The sequence below is a fragment of the Tiliqua scincoides genome, chromosome 8 (assembly GCF_035046505.1).
Source record: "Tiliqua scincoides isolate rTilSci1 chromosome 8, rTilSci1.hap2, whole genome shotgun sequence".
Classification (NCBI taxonomy): Eukaryota; Metazoa; Chordata; class Lepidosauria; order Squamata; family Scincidae; genus Tiliqua; species Tiliqua scincoides.
This window is the reverse complement of record NC_089828.1, coordinates 49,108,779-49,125,316: the sequence shown is the minus strand read 5'-3', so window position 1 is coordinate 49,125,316 and position 16,538 is coordinate 49,108,779. Positions and strand designations below refer to the sequence as shown.

At 43.5% G+C, this 16,538-nt stretch overlaps 1 protein-coding gene across 1 annotated transcript; it reads right to left on the bottom strand.

The window, feature by feature from the left end:
- Positions 1-5,249: 5,249 nt before the first annotated feature.
- Positions 5,250-13,926, bottom strand: PRR11 (proline rich 11). Its single transcript, XM_066636466.1, has 9 exons — positions 13,767-13,926; positions 12,793-12,982; positions 12,073-12,195; positions 10,607-10,837; positions 9,706-9,804; positions 9,027-9,139; positions 8,175-8,234; positions 7,961-8,057; positions 5,250-7,406 (listed from the first exon to the last, which is right to left on the bottom strand). The coding sequence occupies exons 1-9, from the start codon at positions 13,874-13,876 to the stop codon at positions 7,338-7,340; spliced, it is 1,092 nt and encodes a 363-aa protein (XP_066492563.1). The 5' UTR covers positions 13,877-13,926; the 3' UTR covers positions 5,250-7,337.
- Positions 13,927-16,538: the final 2,612 nt, after the last annotated feature.

The following is a 16,538-nucleotide window of genomic DNA, read 5'->3' as shown; positions in this document are numbered from 1 at the left end:
CAGACCAAAGAAGGTGCAGCTCATCATTTACTTGTGCAGAATTTGGGCATTTTGTGGGTGCAGAAGCCCCCTTAATAGCAAAGCCCCTGCTAGTGACACCACTGGGTGCCGGGCCCTTGAAAATGTTGGGCTTGTAGTATTTGCTACTTTCGCTACTACATTATTCCAGCCCTGATCATAGTATAATCCTTCAATGTTGGTCATAATGTCCTGTAAATATTGGAAATTGAGCTGTGGCTGTTGTGGCTGGAGCTTTCCAGTTCCAAATCCCCCCCCCCCCAATACCTCAGGTTGTTGCAAAGGTCAGTTGACTTAAGTTGGCTTCCCAGAACAAGTCAAATACTGTTCTCATTTCCACGCAGAGGTTTTGTACTCTTTGACTTCCACGCAGATGTGTTGCACGTTTATGTTTAAACACTAAAACCACCCCACCTGCTCCCATTTCTCACAAGAAATAAGAGCAGACAAGAGACAAAGCACCTGTCTGGGCTTATACCTGGTGGGGTGTGTTATGTGTAAAAAAGTTGAGTTTGACTGAGGAGGACCTGAGGGAAAACTGCTGCAAGAGAGGAGGCTGCAGTACCCGTAGAGGGAAGATAGAGGCTGCTGCGTGCAAAGGCCTATAAAAGGGGCTGCACAAGACTGGGCTTGGATAGACCACCAGGGAAGCCTTGCTGAGAGGAGCTTCAAGACTGAGCTGGGAGAGACCATGCTGCTGACCCCGAATGAACACACACACATGGTTCTTTGGATTTTTGGAGAGGCAATCAACAGGCGACAGGAGAATTCAAAGGACTTCTTAACGTTTACTCATTTGCAAACGGGACCTCCACACACATGTAGAGAACCCAGAAAGATTACAATGATGTGGGTTTTATAGTCTTTTAGATAGGGGAGGGGGACAAGAGGACACAAAGAGAGAAAAAATATCCAGGGGAAAATAACATACAGGCAGACACCCAAAACAACATTTGGCATGTTATCAGTACAGGATGTTGATCTGAGGATGGCAATTCAATACACATTGGCAGTTTGTTTACAGAGATATCCGTTAGAGGGGGTCTAGTACTCTGACTCATCCCTTTTACCCTAACCTTTTTATCCTCATTTGTTGATTGCCCTTATCTATGACCTTTCTGTTCACCCTTGGAGGCCCATATCACAGTTAACTGGTTCTCTGAGAGGGATAGCTTTTTGGTCAGAGAAGAGCTTTATGGGTGAACTGGGCATCTTGGGATATTTCCATATTGTGAGCTGGGCATATTGATATCACTGCTGAGAGCTGAAACCTGAGCTGAGGAGAGAGTTGCAGCAAGGAGCCCCTGGAAGAGCCACACAGAGAACCAGGGAGCAATCACCCAGTCCCTTTGCCTCAAGTCCTGCTGCCTCCTGCCTGCATAGTGCCTGCCTGCCTCAGGTCTTCAGGGAATTTGGAACTAGGTTGTGTTTTTATTTGGTTAAGGTTCCGTTTCGAACAATAAAGGCCTTAAACCTTTCGTTGGTGTCAGTAATCTCTTTGGTCCTGTGTAACAGGTGGAAGAAACACTGCTGCGTTGTTCAATCACCTGGTTACTAAAATCCTGAATGTCTTCCTGGTTTTCTATGGGCAGCTATTCAGCTCTGAGACAGGCAATGTTCAACCTGGAAGCAGAACATGTTTTTGTGACTCTATCCTTTCTGAAACAAGAGGGAGGTTCTACTGTCGCACATGCTTAGTCAGCTGCATGAAGCCCACCGGGTTCTGTCGCTGCCTTTACTCAATGGCTTCCCTAAAGAAGCACGTGGGTGAGACAATCCAGTATACAGTGTTTCTCAAACTGTGGATTGGGACCACTGGGTGGGTCGCAAGCCAATTTCAGGTGGATCCCCATTCATTTCAATGTATATTTTATTTTTAATATATTAAACTTGATGGTATGTGTCTGCATTTGGGAAAATGTTACAGATCTGTACAGGTGTACCCCGGAATCTGCAGCCGTTCCGTTCCAGAACTCCCTGCAGTTAACTGAAACTGTGGATATGGGCGAATGCCCCCCAACCTCTGGAGGTGAGGGGAGCTCTGTTCCTCTTGCCTCTGGAGGGTCTTCTGAACCTAGTAGAGGCCACAGACATCCATCTGTGGCCTCTGCTGGGCTCAGATTGAGCCTCAACAACAAAAAAGTCACTTTGTTGTTTTCGTAAAATCAGAAGTGATTTTTTTTAATGCCTTACAAGGCATTAGGAGGACCCAGGCAAAGTTCCCCTCACCTCTGAAGGGAATGTTCACTGAGGGTGCAGGTGGGGGGCCCTTGCGGACCCAATCCATGGATAAGTGAATCCATAGATATGGGATCCGTGGATAATGGCCCCCCAGTACTTTTTAACAGGCTACTATGTATATGCTTTTAACTATGATAGTCAATGGGGCTTACTCCCAGGTAAATGTGGATAGGATTGCAGCCTTTGATGTTTGGGGAATTTTTAAAAAACAGATCAGCAACTGCTTGGGAGGGCAAGAAGCATTCTTTGTTTTATATAATTTTTTTAACTTATTGTAAACTTTGATTTGATTTTGATTTGTACGGGTTGTTGAACTTTTGGTTTATCTCAGTTGTAACAGTCCCATCGTATAACAACAACAACTAGGTATTTATATACCGCCTTTCTGGTCATCAGATTACTCCTCTGACTTTATTCAAGGCAGTTTACATAGGCAGGCATTTCTAAACCCCTCAAGGGGATTTTTACAATCATAAACAGTTCTGTCTTTCAAGAACCACACAACATTTCAGTTGGATCTTCCTGGTCTGATCCTCTCTTCTGGCCTCCAGTGCCTCCCATGCAGGCTGACAAGCAGCTCCTTTATCTCTCACATGGAGGGCAGCCAGAGCAGATGGAATAGCTCTGCTCGGCTTGTCAGCTGCTTCAAGGTCTCGCTGTTCAGGGAGCTGCCGGTGTTCTCGAACTGGCGACCTTCTGATGTTTTCTTTGGGCAAATGGAGGCTCTACCCTCTAGACCAGACCTCCTGCCCAGGCATTTCATGGCAGGAGCATTTCATATGCCTTTCATTCAAATGTAAGCAGGCTTGCTGACTCTGACTGTCTTGGAGGGTTTGTTTAGTTTTCAATATGGTGTCATGCTGGACATTCCTGGTGACCTTATTAAGAAGTCCAGGATTGCTCTCAATAATCATCTAGAGACTGATGCTGTTTTCTGGAGACTCCAGGCTAATGCTGGATGGCTAGTAACTCTAAATCTATTTTTTAATCTTGCTGTGTAAACTGCTTTGTGATTTTATTTTTTGCTGCAAAGTAGATATTCCTAAAAAGAATGTGAGCTGTACCTTGTTCTTTAAGTGAACGTTCTATCTCTCTTGCCCACTCAGACAAGCTGTTATGCTGAATGCAGCAGTACCCTTTAGCTCCAGTGTTTCAACTGATTGCTCTCTTTCTTTGCTTTGCTTTGCAGATTGTGTCATTTCAATTTTTAAAAGGCATAGCAATCCTGCTGGAAACAGGTTGGCATTCTATTAGTAAATAATTCACATATACAAAGCCTCTCCCTGACCCCGGTCCAAGGATTCTATGATAAATACCCTGTTCCCTGCCCCCCATTTGCCTGTTTTTCCTTGTTTGGACATGTCTAATCCCTCAGCACCCTAAAATCCCCCCAGCTAGGCCATTCTCTAGCAGTAGTCTTTAAAATGTTTGAAATCCCCATTCCCAAGCAGCCATGTGTGGCTGGATATGTATAGCTTTATCTATGCCTAGGCTTCCCTGGAGACAAGAGCTTCTTAACTGAGCTCCCTGCCTGTCTAATTGAAGGGATGAAACAACGTGGCCTGGTACTTTCCTCTCATCCAATTGAACAACTCAATGATATCCTCAAACCCAGGTTTCTTAAGATTAAGCACAATGAGGTTTGGGTGTTTTTTTTGTTTTTGTTTTGACAGATCTGCCTTTGGAACCAGCTGCTCATTTGCAGAAGTTACACCCACTTACTTCCCAGTAAGTGCAGAAGGCCAGTAATCTTATATAATGTACAGAGCTAGTAGTCAGGAATTGTATTCAGCCTAGATGCAGTTAGGAAATTAATTTTATTTTACTTGCTGTTTTCACTCAAAACTAGCCTGCAAGTTTCACCAGTATAGGTTTGGGTTTTGTGGGCTTTGCTCTTAAGTAGCCTGGGACCTTTTGTTGAGCATTAGTGGTGACTTCATCCAATTTCATTACACTACTGTATCTCTTTGCGTCCAGTTGCCCTGCTTGGTGCATTTTTCTCTATCCCTTCCTCATTTTGCTTAATTCCTTTTTCTTTTGGTTTTTAATAAACTGGTTTTATTTTCACTCCTTAGCTGCCTAGCTTATTTGAATAGATAATTCAATGGAGTGCCCCCCCTTCAAGTTCTGAGATTCAATGGAATGCCCCACCCCCAGCAAGGAGATCAGGAAAAGTTTCACCCAGTGCTAACCACAAGGTGCTGCTCTTCTTAGCCAGTATCCAGCTTCCCTATCATGTATCAAAGCCAGACTCTGGACCAACTAGTTTTGCACAATTGCTATCTGTACTACTGTTTTCTTTTGCATAGGACAGCAGAAGAAAATGAGGTTGTTTGAACCCCTGGATTATTAATAACTATTTATAGAGAAAGTGCAACAAGTAGATGTGTGTGAACTGGGCTGTCAAGAAAGCTCTCGTATCTGCACAAGGAAAGCTCAGACAGATGGTTAGCAGTGGCATAGCTAGACAGGGTGCAAAGCACTAAGTTTTGCAGTGAGTCTCACTGTGGTGTGCAAGCAGCCTCTCCCTCTCCCCTTCGAAGTCATTCTGGGTGGTGGAAGCAAAACAGAGGCTAACACCTCCGTTTTGCTCCCACCTCCCATAATGGCTCTGAGGGGAAAGGGCCACTTGCAAGGTGCAATGAGGCTTCCTGCTAAAACTTAGTGCTTTGCACCCCCTCTAGCTACACCATTGAACTATATGCAATTCACAGATTGGCCACCATTGACTTCCCAACTTCTAATTAGATTGTTTGTCTTGACCAAATTGCTTCCACCTGACTGAACAAAGCCTCCTCCTTAAATAGAAAAAAAGGAAAAAATCAGAACAAGAAAACTGGTAGAACAACATGTTTAGTATAATAAAACTGAGTGCAAGTTCAAGAGGTTTTACAGAAGTTGCAAAATTTGCATTAGGTCCATGCAGAAGCAACTGAGTTTACATGGATAAATAGCAATAAATGAAAAGTAATGAATCTTCATTAGAGTAAATAAAAGCAGTGTAAACAGGTTAACAGCAGCTCTCATTGGCTGGACCCACAAATAGCCACTCAAAATATGTTGTTTAGAATGAGATTAACTTCTACTTTTGTGACCTGAGTTCTTTCTTAGACATAAGCTTTTGTGAAAGGACAGGTTACAGTTGGGCAACCTGAAGCCCACATCTCCCTACTGCTATTAGTTTTAAGCCATTTTTGTCCAATGTTGCATATATGTAACAGGGATCAAATGTGTACTCCTGTGGGCTGGGCAGAAAAGTGGTTTCATCATAGCTTCTCTTGGGAACTTTCATAAAGTGCTCCACATCAACACACACACAACTACAATACCCAGGGATCTTGGGGCCATGATATTTAATTCAGTTTGTCTAGCCATGGGACAAATTCATCTGTAACATTTCTCACTTGTGCAAGGAACTTTTGGAAGAGATTATCTGTATGAAAGCTACATTAGAATGTATGCATATGTCTGTAACTGTTTCCAGAACCGTAAACCTATAAGAAGAATAGAGCAGAATAGGTGTAACTTTTCTTAGGATAGCTGAAATACAGTTTGCACCTGTACTTGTACGATCTCTTCAGAAAGTTACTGCAGAAGTGAGAGATACAGGGTCAGTATTGACTTATGCTTTCATATATGGTTTGTACTGTGTTTAAGGTGGGAGGATTTTTGTTCAGAAATCCAGGTAGGCAATCAAACCTTCACACCTGAGAAGGAACTCACTCCCCCTACTGCTCTCAACACAGTTATATTCTGGTGCCCTTTGGGTTGCTAACAGAGTAGCAATACAAAAGCAGTATGCTCATTACCTACCTTCCTGACTCTCATAAATAGATTTCCAGCCAGAAATTAGAGACACACAACTGTCTTTAAGGAATTAAGTGCCACAATACAACCAGAAATGTTTGTGCTGTATACGCCAACTGTTTCCACCATCATGGCCGAAATGTAAACAAGTTCTTAGGTACATTAAAAACCTCTTTGCCAAGGATGACAGGACAATAAAGAACACACCGTTTTTCAGTTCCTCCCAAAAGTGTGCACATGGAACTGAATTGGGAAGGCAGTTCAACATGCCTTGGAATCACAGGATGTCTTGGTTTCCACAAGCCTCCAACACTCATGTTTTGCTTTTGGTCAGTGAATTGTTTAGGCCGAGTCCCTCCTACTACCCTGTCCTTCAGTATGTAAGGACTGAAAAGAGGGGGAGAAGGGCAAATGATCTTGTGAATCCCCTTTAAATGCGTGAAAGGCACCCAGTGTTATTTACGTGGCGTACCATTATGTACAGACTGTACAGGCAGAAAGTCTCTGTTGGCCCAGGGCTAACCTGTGGCCAGAGTTAAGATAACTGTGGACTCAATCCTATCCAACTTTTTCGTGCTGATGCAGCCATGCCAACAGGGCATGTGCTGCATCCTGTGGTAGAGAGGGGCAGTCATGGAGGCCTCCTCAAGGTAAGGGAACAGTTGTTCGCTTGCCTCAGGACTGCATTGCAGCTGCATCAGAGCTGGAAAGTTGGATAGGACTGGGCCCTGTGTCTGTGTTTTTTCCAGGAATCTGAAGGCAACAGAGGCATGGCTTGCAACATACAGCTCTAGTCTCCCTTCTGGAAAAAATGTGATACAAATCCACCTGTATGCATACACTTCTGATAAAACCTTTATACCTATAAGTTTAGATATGTGACTAAACTGAAAAACACGGAGTTTCTCAGACCCTATAAATACTGCTGGAAGTTTTTTAAAACCATAAATGTTTTTCTAAAAAGAAAGAATTCAAATTCAATTAACAATAAAAATTTCTGGCTCAAACAAGCACAATTATAGAAGGTTAGGAATACCCAATTCACCAAGTGGAGGAGTAGGGTTTGAACAGTTAAAACTTTTTGTTATTGTGACACAGTACTGCAAAGGAATTACAAGATGGACGAACGTGCAGGGTGGAGGAACGCTTGTTTTCCCCCAGGATATAGAGCTTTGCTCTTAAGGACTGCCAAGCTGATCCTCTCCTTTCATGCAAGTGGTCTCCAGTAAATGTGGTTCGGGAACAACTTCACATAGCTAGGTGATGCAGCGTTAACTTTGATCCTCAAAGCTGCTTCCTCTAAGTAGCTGAGATGGAGAAGGGCTCTTTGGATGAGCCAACTGTTAAAAGAAAAAGAAAACAAAAGCTTTCAACTTTGATGGGAATAGCTATATTGGGTCTGTGCCAAGACATTCTGGGTGGTGATGAAGCCTTCAGCAGTGATTGGCTGAATGGCTGTTATATCAGAGGTAAGCAAGGCCAGAAGGAGGGGGGGGGCCAAAGGCTTTGGCTGGTCTTGGTGATCATCACTAATACAACTTGGGGGAAAGTGAAGGGTTTTGCCTTTGTATCATGCTGAGCTTTTTCTAAGGCACTCAGAAAAACAGCAGAAAGCCTTGCTGCTTCCAAAGCTCAGTACAAAATCAAGGACCCTGCTTGCATCTCCAAGCTCAGTTGCCAGCTATAAGCATCGCAGGTGGCAGGTGCTGGGAAAGGTCTTTCTCTGAGATCTTTAAGAACTCGTGCCAGATGGAACCGGATGAGATGGGTCAATGATCTCACCAGTAAAAGGCAGCTTCATATGTTCATGCCCTACCTCTGGCATATGTGTGAAAAATCTGATAGCACAGTTTAAAATACTGTTATTACAACATGGATTTGTAGATTGTCATACCTGAAATTTGCGCCGCAAGGCCTGGGTCATGATTGGTGTCAGTCCAGTACCAGTCTCAATGTTCTCTTTGTTAGTTAAGGGTGTTCCGCCTGGACTCCTGAAATTTAAAAAAAAAAAATCCCACCGTGGGAATCTTAAGCTTTAAGTGTTAGTTCGAAGAACAATTCCTCCCACTGCCTCCTCACCACAGAAAGGTGAACAGGACACAAGTTACCTCTTAATAGCAACCTTCTTCAGATGTTTCCGAAAATCTAATTGTGTTCTGCTGGGAGTGCTGAAGGGAAAGAGAGAAAGTAAATGCTCAACCAGCATATAGATATATGTGGTCGAGTAGTCTCATACTAGGTCTGGTTGAGAGAAAAAGGTGGCTTTGCCAATAGAAGGTACAAAGTCTCCGAGGCATGACCTGGCCATCTCTCACCTCAGTTACCCTAATTCCTCTCTGGTCCCCCATCATGTAATCTCTGTTCCCTCACCTCTGTCCAGCCCTCTGCTAAAAACAGTCATCTTCCTCTTTTGCTGCTTCAACTATGTTGCATCCCTCCTTAAATCTCTGCACTAACTTGCAATCTGCTGCTGGATTCTGTATGAGCTTCTTTCCCCTTCACAACTCCCCATGGCTTAGTCCTTTCTGATCCCTATGCCCTCATATCCTGAAAAAATTTTCTCTGTGATGTTTGCTCATTTAGCTCCACACCCCCCCCCTCAGCTATCTGAAAGTTTCCTGCTCTATCAAATGTCTCTGCCCTTTCTCTTGCTGCTCTTATGCCTGTAACTACCTCTTATGATACCTTCATGATGCAATCAACTCCTGTAAATGTCCTGTAAATCCCTCCTCAAAACCCTCCTTTTCTTGGAAGGCTTTGGACTAGTACCCATATTAAACTGTAACAAAACCTAACTATGTCTGCATGAAATAGTCCTGCCTGCTTTCCCAGCATCCACGTCCCTTGCTTTCACTGTTCTTTTTAAAAAAAATCTATGCAAAGTGCTGTGCACATGGATGGCATAATATAATCCTAGGCACCTAGGATGGCATAATCCTAGGTGGCAGCAGGCCACTTACATTAAGGAGTTTGTCACACGAACAGGTAGCTGTGAGGCTTTGGACTTCAGACTGACGCCTTGCAAATCTGAGACTGTGATTGCAGCTCTCTTTTTGTGGAACGGTGATCCCTTCTGCGGTTTATAGAATGAAACAACAGAGGCAGTGCTGTAATGCTGTATTAACCTTGTTGGCTCAAAGGGTGACCTAATTTGCAAGTAGGTAATTTTGTAGTATCGATGGATGGACAGACACCTTAAAAAAATTACTCCCCAACCTCCAGCAAGTTCCAAGTCCTGGATTCCTTTCATGCAGCTGGTTTTTATTGACCCCCAAAGTCAGCTGCAGCTGGTCACCTCAAGGTCCTGTCAACAGTGAATCAACTTCACATTATAAAATGACAAGATGATATTAAACTTGGGGGTGGGGAGGGCCTGTGCCTTAGAATCAGAACACCTGCTTTGTATGCAGAAGGTCTCAGGTTCCATCTCCAGCTAAGGCTGGGAAAAGCTCCTGCACGAAATCCTGAATAGCCACTGCCCACCATATTGCTCTGTATAAGCAATAATACAGAGCTAGATGAGCCAAGAGTTTGACTCAGTAGAAGTTAACTTTGTGTTTAGGACACTCAGAATGCTCTGTTCTGATTCTACTACCATATTTTGTTCTTGTACACTCTTGCACATGCGTTCAGGTTTACCTTGTCTATCATTGTGCATGTGTGCGTCTTTTTTAGTTTCACATTTAGGAGATCCTTGATAGTTATTTGCATAGGGACATCTTTTTTTGGCAGGACAGCCTGAAACAAAAGGAGATTAAAAGATGACAGGAAAAGGGTTCAGAATCCTTGTTTATGTAGCACTCTCAATAATGTTGTAAACATCTTCCTGGTCACCTCATCCTGTCTCCATCAGCATCCATTCTATCTGGATGTGTCAGAGAAGGTGGGATAGCATGGCACCATCCACTCGTTCATTTGGGAAAAAGACCTCCTCTCTATTTGACTCCTCTCCTCCCAGAACTGCCTCCATTAGTGGCCATTTCACTTGACTTCACCAAAGAGACGTGTAGGACAGTGAGTCCATCAGCCTTCCTGGAACTAATTGCCAGTTCACTCTTCCCCTTCTAAAACAGCCTCCTGCAACAGCCGTGGTCATTTTAACTGCAATCTAACATTATGCAATAACTTTTACCTGAGTGTGCTTATTTTCCTCTATGTTCCCCATTCCTGTCATGTCCATTAGACTGTATGCCATTATTTTTAACTGCCTTGAGTGCACTGACAGAAAGACATAAGATAAATAAACCCATAGTACTACAGCATTAACAGAACTCAGTACTGCAAGCTGTGGCAAGGGTTACTCAGTTAGATGGTTTTACCAAGAGTTATTAATCATGATAGATAAGTAGAGCTTTCAAGTTCAGAGGCAATCTGCCACTGAATTACCAAATGCCAGGAACAAACAGGGTGGAACCTCAAGCTTCCTGCCCTACTTCTTGGCTCTACAGAAGTATCTGGCTGGCCAGTGTTGGAAATATATGAATTAAATGAATAAGGCAAAATAACTGCTATACTCTTACAACTATTTGGTACACGTTACCTGTGTCTTAGCACCCTCTTTCCTCTTGAAACACAGAGGGACTTGTGGAGGTGGTGGAGGAGGAAGTGGTGGTGGTGGTGGTGGTGGTGGAGGGGCAGGTGGCACCTGGGCCTGAGAAGGCAAGGATACTGGTTCTGGAGGGCTGAGCTCTGTATGTGCAGAAATGGTCAGTGCCAGCTTCTCTGACCTTTGACAAGGAGATTTTTCTGAGAGAGCAGCAACAGTTCCATTCTGTCAAAAGAAAAAATATGTTATGTTCATAAGGCTGGGGAGCAATCTTATAACCCATAGCCACAAATTCCTTGCCGAGATCACAGCTGACCTGTATACATTTCAAGTGCTTGATTCAGAAACTGAGCAGTGCATGTACACAGTTGCCCATTGTGGCACATGCTTTCAGTTACGCAATCTGTGCTTACTACCAACCCCAGGTCAGGCTTGTAAATAACTAGCTGCCTGGGGCAAGGCACAGATACCTACAGGCAACCTGACAGAAAAAAAAATCTGCAAATGTTAAAGGGGAAGGGTGGCCACCCGGCTTAGAAACACAGATGGCTGCCTTGTCTATGCCTAGTGGCAGCTGCTCTCCAGGGGCAGGGTTTGGGGCAGAGGTCTAAATTTCATTTCCTGGCTTGTGCAGGAAAGCAGGCTTGTGACTATTATGAACTTATCTGAATATCTGTCAACATTCAGAGAATCTGTATATACTCTAGAAAGCCAGGCACAATTCTCTGAACTCTCCATAAAAAACTGCACATCAAACATAGGACTGCAGACACTACCCATGATCAGAGTCACACAGGGAACTGTCCATATGTTTTCGGTACATGAGAGCCCTTCTCAATCAGCCCAAAGATCCATCCAATTTAGCATCCAACTTCACCTAATAGATAGCCAGATATGACTAGGAAGCTATAAGCAGGACACTCACCAAACAACCCCAGTTGTTGTCTCCGACATCTGGGAGTGTGAAAGTTCCATTATGACCAATAGCCACAAATAGATCTACTGGCCATGAATTTGTCTAACAGTACAATCCTATACCTATTCCATTTTGTGCATGCATACTCAGGCATAAGTTCCACTGTGCTCAATGGAGCTTATTCTCAGGAAAGTGCATATAGGTTTGCAGTCAAATTCCTGTGCAGTAATTTCTTTCCAACTTGGCATTTAAAGTCCCAGCCAAAGTGTGGGTGAAAAGAGGAGACAGAGAAGCAGAAACAAATCTCAGTTGTTCTATGAGGATGCTTGGGACAAAAACTGATCCTTATCACCTGAGAATCAAAATGTTGATCTTTTCTGTTTTGTGTTGAACAGATGTCTGTGTGTGTGTGCCCCACAATGATTTGGCTTCAACAAGCCTGCATTAGTATAAAATTGTCAGAGAGTGAAACACCTCCTTAAAATACTGTACAAGACAAGCAGAGGGAATTAAATTCATATAAACCGTGGATTGTGTGACAGACCTGAACCACTGATGGCAGCCTAGCAAGTTCTGCTTCCAACTTCTCCACCCGATCTCTGAGGACCTTCAGCTCCTGCCGACACAGGTGACATGGAAATACTGACTGCTGAATTGTGTGAAGAATCTGGGAGGGCAGAAAGAAACAAAAGAGGTTAGATTCCCCATAGAAGAGGGCACAAATCAAATGTAAAGGACAGCTCTTGGCAACAGGAAAGGAGCCCCAAACCCCCAGATTTTCTCAAGCTTCTGAAACAATTCCAAAAATACAAGGGGTCTGCAGTTCTTGGTCAAGAAGGGACCTACAATCAAGAATGGACCTAGTTCACAACCTGTGACAAGGAGGGAAGTAGTTTTAGGAGTTAGTGGAGTTAGGTTGCGGACAAAATAGCGTCAGGAATAAAAAAAAGAATTGCATGCTGATCTCCTCACAATCTTTTGAAACACACCAGGTTTAAATAAATATATTCAGACCACTGATCCACACAGCTGAATATTGTCTGCTGCAATAGGCAGCAGGCCTTCGTCAGACTGAATCCAAGATCTTTAAGCATGCAAACAGGGTTCTTCCACTGTGTGAAAGGCCATCCACTCACTTGGGGCAAGTAGCCCCAATGGTAAACAAATGAATGGCAGGCACCTGGGCCCTCTCTTCGCTACCCTGCCCATTATTAGCAGAAATACAATCCCAGGAACTTCAAAAGATCTTAGATAGCAGCTCTACCATGAAGGTGTTTCTGTGGATCAAAGTTACAGAGATAGTGCCATTGGCTTGTATGCTTGGGTTCGTCTCTGGGAGAGGGAGGGAGGATTTAAAGAAGAACTTGCCTGTGTAATGCAATTCTGGCACCACCTGTACAGATACAACCCTGTGGTCATCAAAGGCATCACTGCTTCTGTTATGCTGGAAAAAGCTGAGCGTGAGAAGCAGAAAGACCTACTTTGGCTGCAGGGGGAAACTGGAATCCTGCCAAAGACAAAAGTTCACCTTCACAAAGAGTTTCCAGTCTGTTTTCAATACTCTGAAGGGGAAAAGTTTGTAGACCTTGGGGAGTGTGCACACATCCCTATCCCAAAAGGAGGGCTACCAGTCAAAGATCTGCTTTGATCTACTTTACTCCCTTTTTCACTCTGCACCACTGAGGACTTCAGTACAATAAATAATAAATCACCACCCACCATAAATCACCACTTTCTGAGCGCGCACAGCATTTCATGTATGTTATCTTGATGTGATCCTTACAACAACCCTGTAAGGTAAATAATATCCCAAAATCATAGGTGGAGAGCTGAGTCTGAGAGGGAGCAGCTTGCCTATTTGCGGGTTTTGGTATCTGTGGGGGGCAGGGGGGGTTGAAGAATGGGGAGGCTTTCCAACTGTATACTGGGTCTTCAAGTTATGGACATCTGAGTTACAGGTGGCTGTACTGATGCTTTGCACAGGTGCAGTCCATCCATTGTGGTACTTTAGCACAAGTGCAAAAGTGCTGGGCTGGGCAAAGCCAGCTCTTTCAGTTTATGTACATTCTGTACAAACCTTCTGACCAGAACTGGTATGTAACTTGGGGACTTAGCATATTTAATGAATTGCTATACTGTCTTTTATCCTAGGATATCAAGTACAAAGTGCACAAAAAAGCAATAAGGATTAAAACAAAGAAAAGTGGTCTTTTTCCCAGTCAAGTAAACATTACTTACTTTGGAGGGGGAGTACTTGAACATCGAGCCTGAATGACACCTTCCTTTTTCTTCATTAGAAATTTTGCCCTGAGTCTCCGTTTTTGGCGCCATTTCTTATATTTGGTCATTTTTCCAAGATCAGACTAAATTACATCACTATTAACATCCTTTACCAGACGCCCCTGTTTTGGGAGGACAGTATGACATGACAACAGGAATCATTCTATAGAATGTTTGTGTTAACTGCTTCTTAGCTCAATATCTTATTTAACATATGAAGAAACAAATCCCCACTTTTCAACAGTGTGCTTGACCTACTGAATTGTTCCAATATGCATTCTGAAATGATTGATTACAATACACAAACAGTTTAATCTTTCTAATGTCCTAGTCCAATGTATCCAAAGTTTTAAAATATCAGGGTGTGTTTTTTTTTTTAAAGCAACAAGAGTCTCTAGACCAGGGGTGTCCAAAGATTTGGCAGGAGGGCCACATCATCTTTCTGACACTGTGTCGGGGGCCGGGGAAAAAAAGAATTAATTTACATTTAAAATTTGAATAAATTTATGTAAGTTTACATAAATGAATATATTAAAGATGAACTTATATGAATGAATGAATGGTCTTGCAATAGCTCAAGGCCTATAAAAGGCCTTGCACAAAGCAAGGCTGGCCTTTCCTTTGCTGCCGCCACTGCATCACAGTCATGAAACAACAAGCAGTGGAGGGAGCCCTCATCCCACAGCTCATGTGAGAGGTTAAACAGTTCCCCTCATGCTAAGAGCAGTTGCGTCAGGCCAGTGCAGGCTCCAACAAATCTCCAGAGGGCCAAAGGCTAATTGGAAACTGGGGATTCCCTGAGAGCCGCATTGAGAGGCCTCGAGGGCCACATGTGGCCCCAGGGCTGGGGTTTGGGCACCCTTGCTCTAGACTAACATAAAATCAAATGGAAACAGTTTCATTACCTTTACTCCTTCTTAGAATAAATTCCTGGCTAGAGTAATTAAGTGGGGCTTTCTATTTATGTTAATTCAGAAATATTGGCTGCTTACATTAAGTAGTTATATTAAAAAGCTATATTAATGTAACCATTATATTAAAAAGACACGGAGGCCTTAAAACTATAGTGCACTCTTGCCCAAAGCACTCTCCAGAATCATCCACCCCAGTACAATGTATGTTTTTTTCAGAAATAAGCCCCACTAACTTCAATGGGGCTTACTCCCAGAGGATTGCGACAATGGAGCAAATTCCATAGACTGGGATCAGTCAGGATTCTTGGAAAAGTGACTAGTAAGGTCTCTTAACCCCATTTTATTCCTATTCATGTAGGAAAAAAGTCAACACCCTTAAGAATGTGCATAGTGCATTCACTCATCACTGCATAACCACAGCCAGCCTGTATACATATGGGGTTGGGAGCAAGGGACTTCCATGACAAAGGCTGTTAATTGCAGTTTAATCATAGGTCATTCTTTGTCATTAGTCATCCTTTCAATTTATAAAACCAGTGCTTGTGGATCATACCAACAACTCTTGTTGCTTGGGTGAACTGGAGATCACAGCACATGCATGCTCAACACAGGATCGTTTATTTTTCAATCTATATCCCACTTTTTGCATAGCCTCAAGGCAGCTTACAAAGATTTAAATACTGCACATATTTAACCATTTCTCTTTGGGGGTCATGGGAAGCCTCTCTAAATACCAGCAGCAGCATCTGAAAGTGATTGAGGCAGACTGTGCTGCCCTTCCTGGAGGATAGGACCTCCTTTTTGAGGCTGAGCTCATCTCTTGCTGGCTTCTTTCCTGGCATTAGCAATATCCAATGTTTCTTCCACTCAATTCAGAGCAGGTACTGCCATCACCCTCTTTGATTCCAAAATTCACCCCCCTCCCATTCAGAACTCAGCTGCTAACCAAGGCCAGTGCTGGATGCTTGGGGACCCAGAAGGTGGATTCATCCTTATGCCAGTCAATGCTTCCTTGGTATGTCTCAGCTCTTCTCTTACTAGTGACTCAATCACAGCAACAGATATGGGGAGGCTGATGTCACTTTAAAGTTCTCTCTCTACTGGTTTTCTATTGCTTACCACTGTTGCTGTGGTAGTTCCCACTTTGGGGCTGAGGCAGTGTCCGAAACTATGACCACCCTTTTCAGAAGTTGGCTGCTGGTAAAGCCCAAATGGGATCAAAGGCAAAACCCTCAACTGCTTCCCTGGATCCAGAAACTCTTCAACTGTAGCCCCTGCAGAATCCAGACATGTATGCACTGCAGGTTTATTCAGCAGCGAGTCTCCCTACATTCCAGTGGCCCTTACTCAAAAGTAAGACCAGGTCTAAAAGATACTCTGGAGAGAGTTGAACATTCATGTGATATTTTGGGTCAAATTTTAGCTGCAATAGAATGTGTAGTTTTCATGGCATTCCACCTCAAAATATCCATGATTATACTAGCAGGGTGTGGGGAGTGTGGGCCACACCAGGTGAGGTGCATGCTCATGCCACTACTGCTCAAAATTTTTTAAATCTTATTTTCTAATTACCATTGTGCTATATATCACCTGATGCATAACATCATGCAGAATGCAATGAAACAATGTTGAAATATCTCTGTTCTATCAAAAAGAGCCAAAAAAAGCAGTAGGGGCAGGGCAACGGTGCATCACCACATCCGCTGCTCAGGGCATTGCCCAGCCCACTGCATGGCAGGGGAGGAGGTCCATCATGGCCTCCAGCACCTGGTGATGCAAACTAGTGACACCTCTGTGTTTTACAGTTCTGTTTATA

What these genes read in the sequence shown, in the direction of transcription:
- PRR11 (XM_066636466.1), bottom strand. Translation starts at nt 13,876, where the DNA reads ATGACCAAATATAAGAAATGGCGCCAAAAACGGAGACTCAGGGCAAAA. An exon ending in TCCACAGAAACACCTTCATG is followed by an intron (nt 12,196 to 12,792) that starts GTAGAGCTGCTA and finishes CTGCCCTCCCAG; the next exon opens with ATTCTTCACACAATTCAGCA. An exon ending in CATGCACAATGATAGACAAG is followed by an intron (nt 9,140 to 9,705) that starts GTAAACCTGAAC and finishes TATAAACCGCAG; the next exon opens with AAGGGATCACCGTTCCACAA.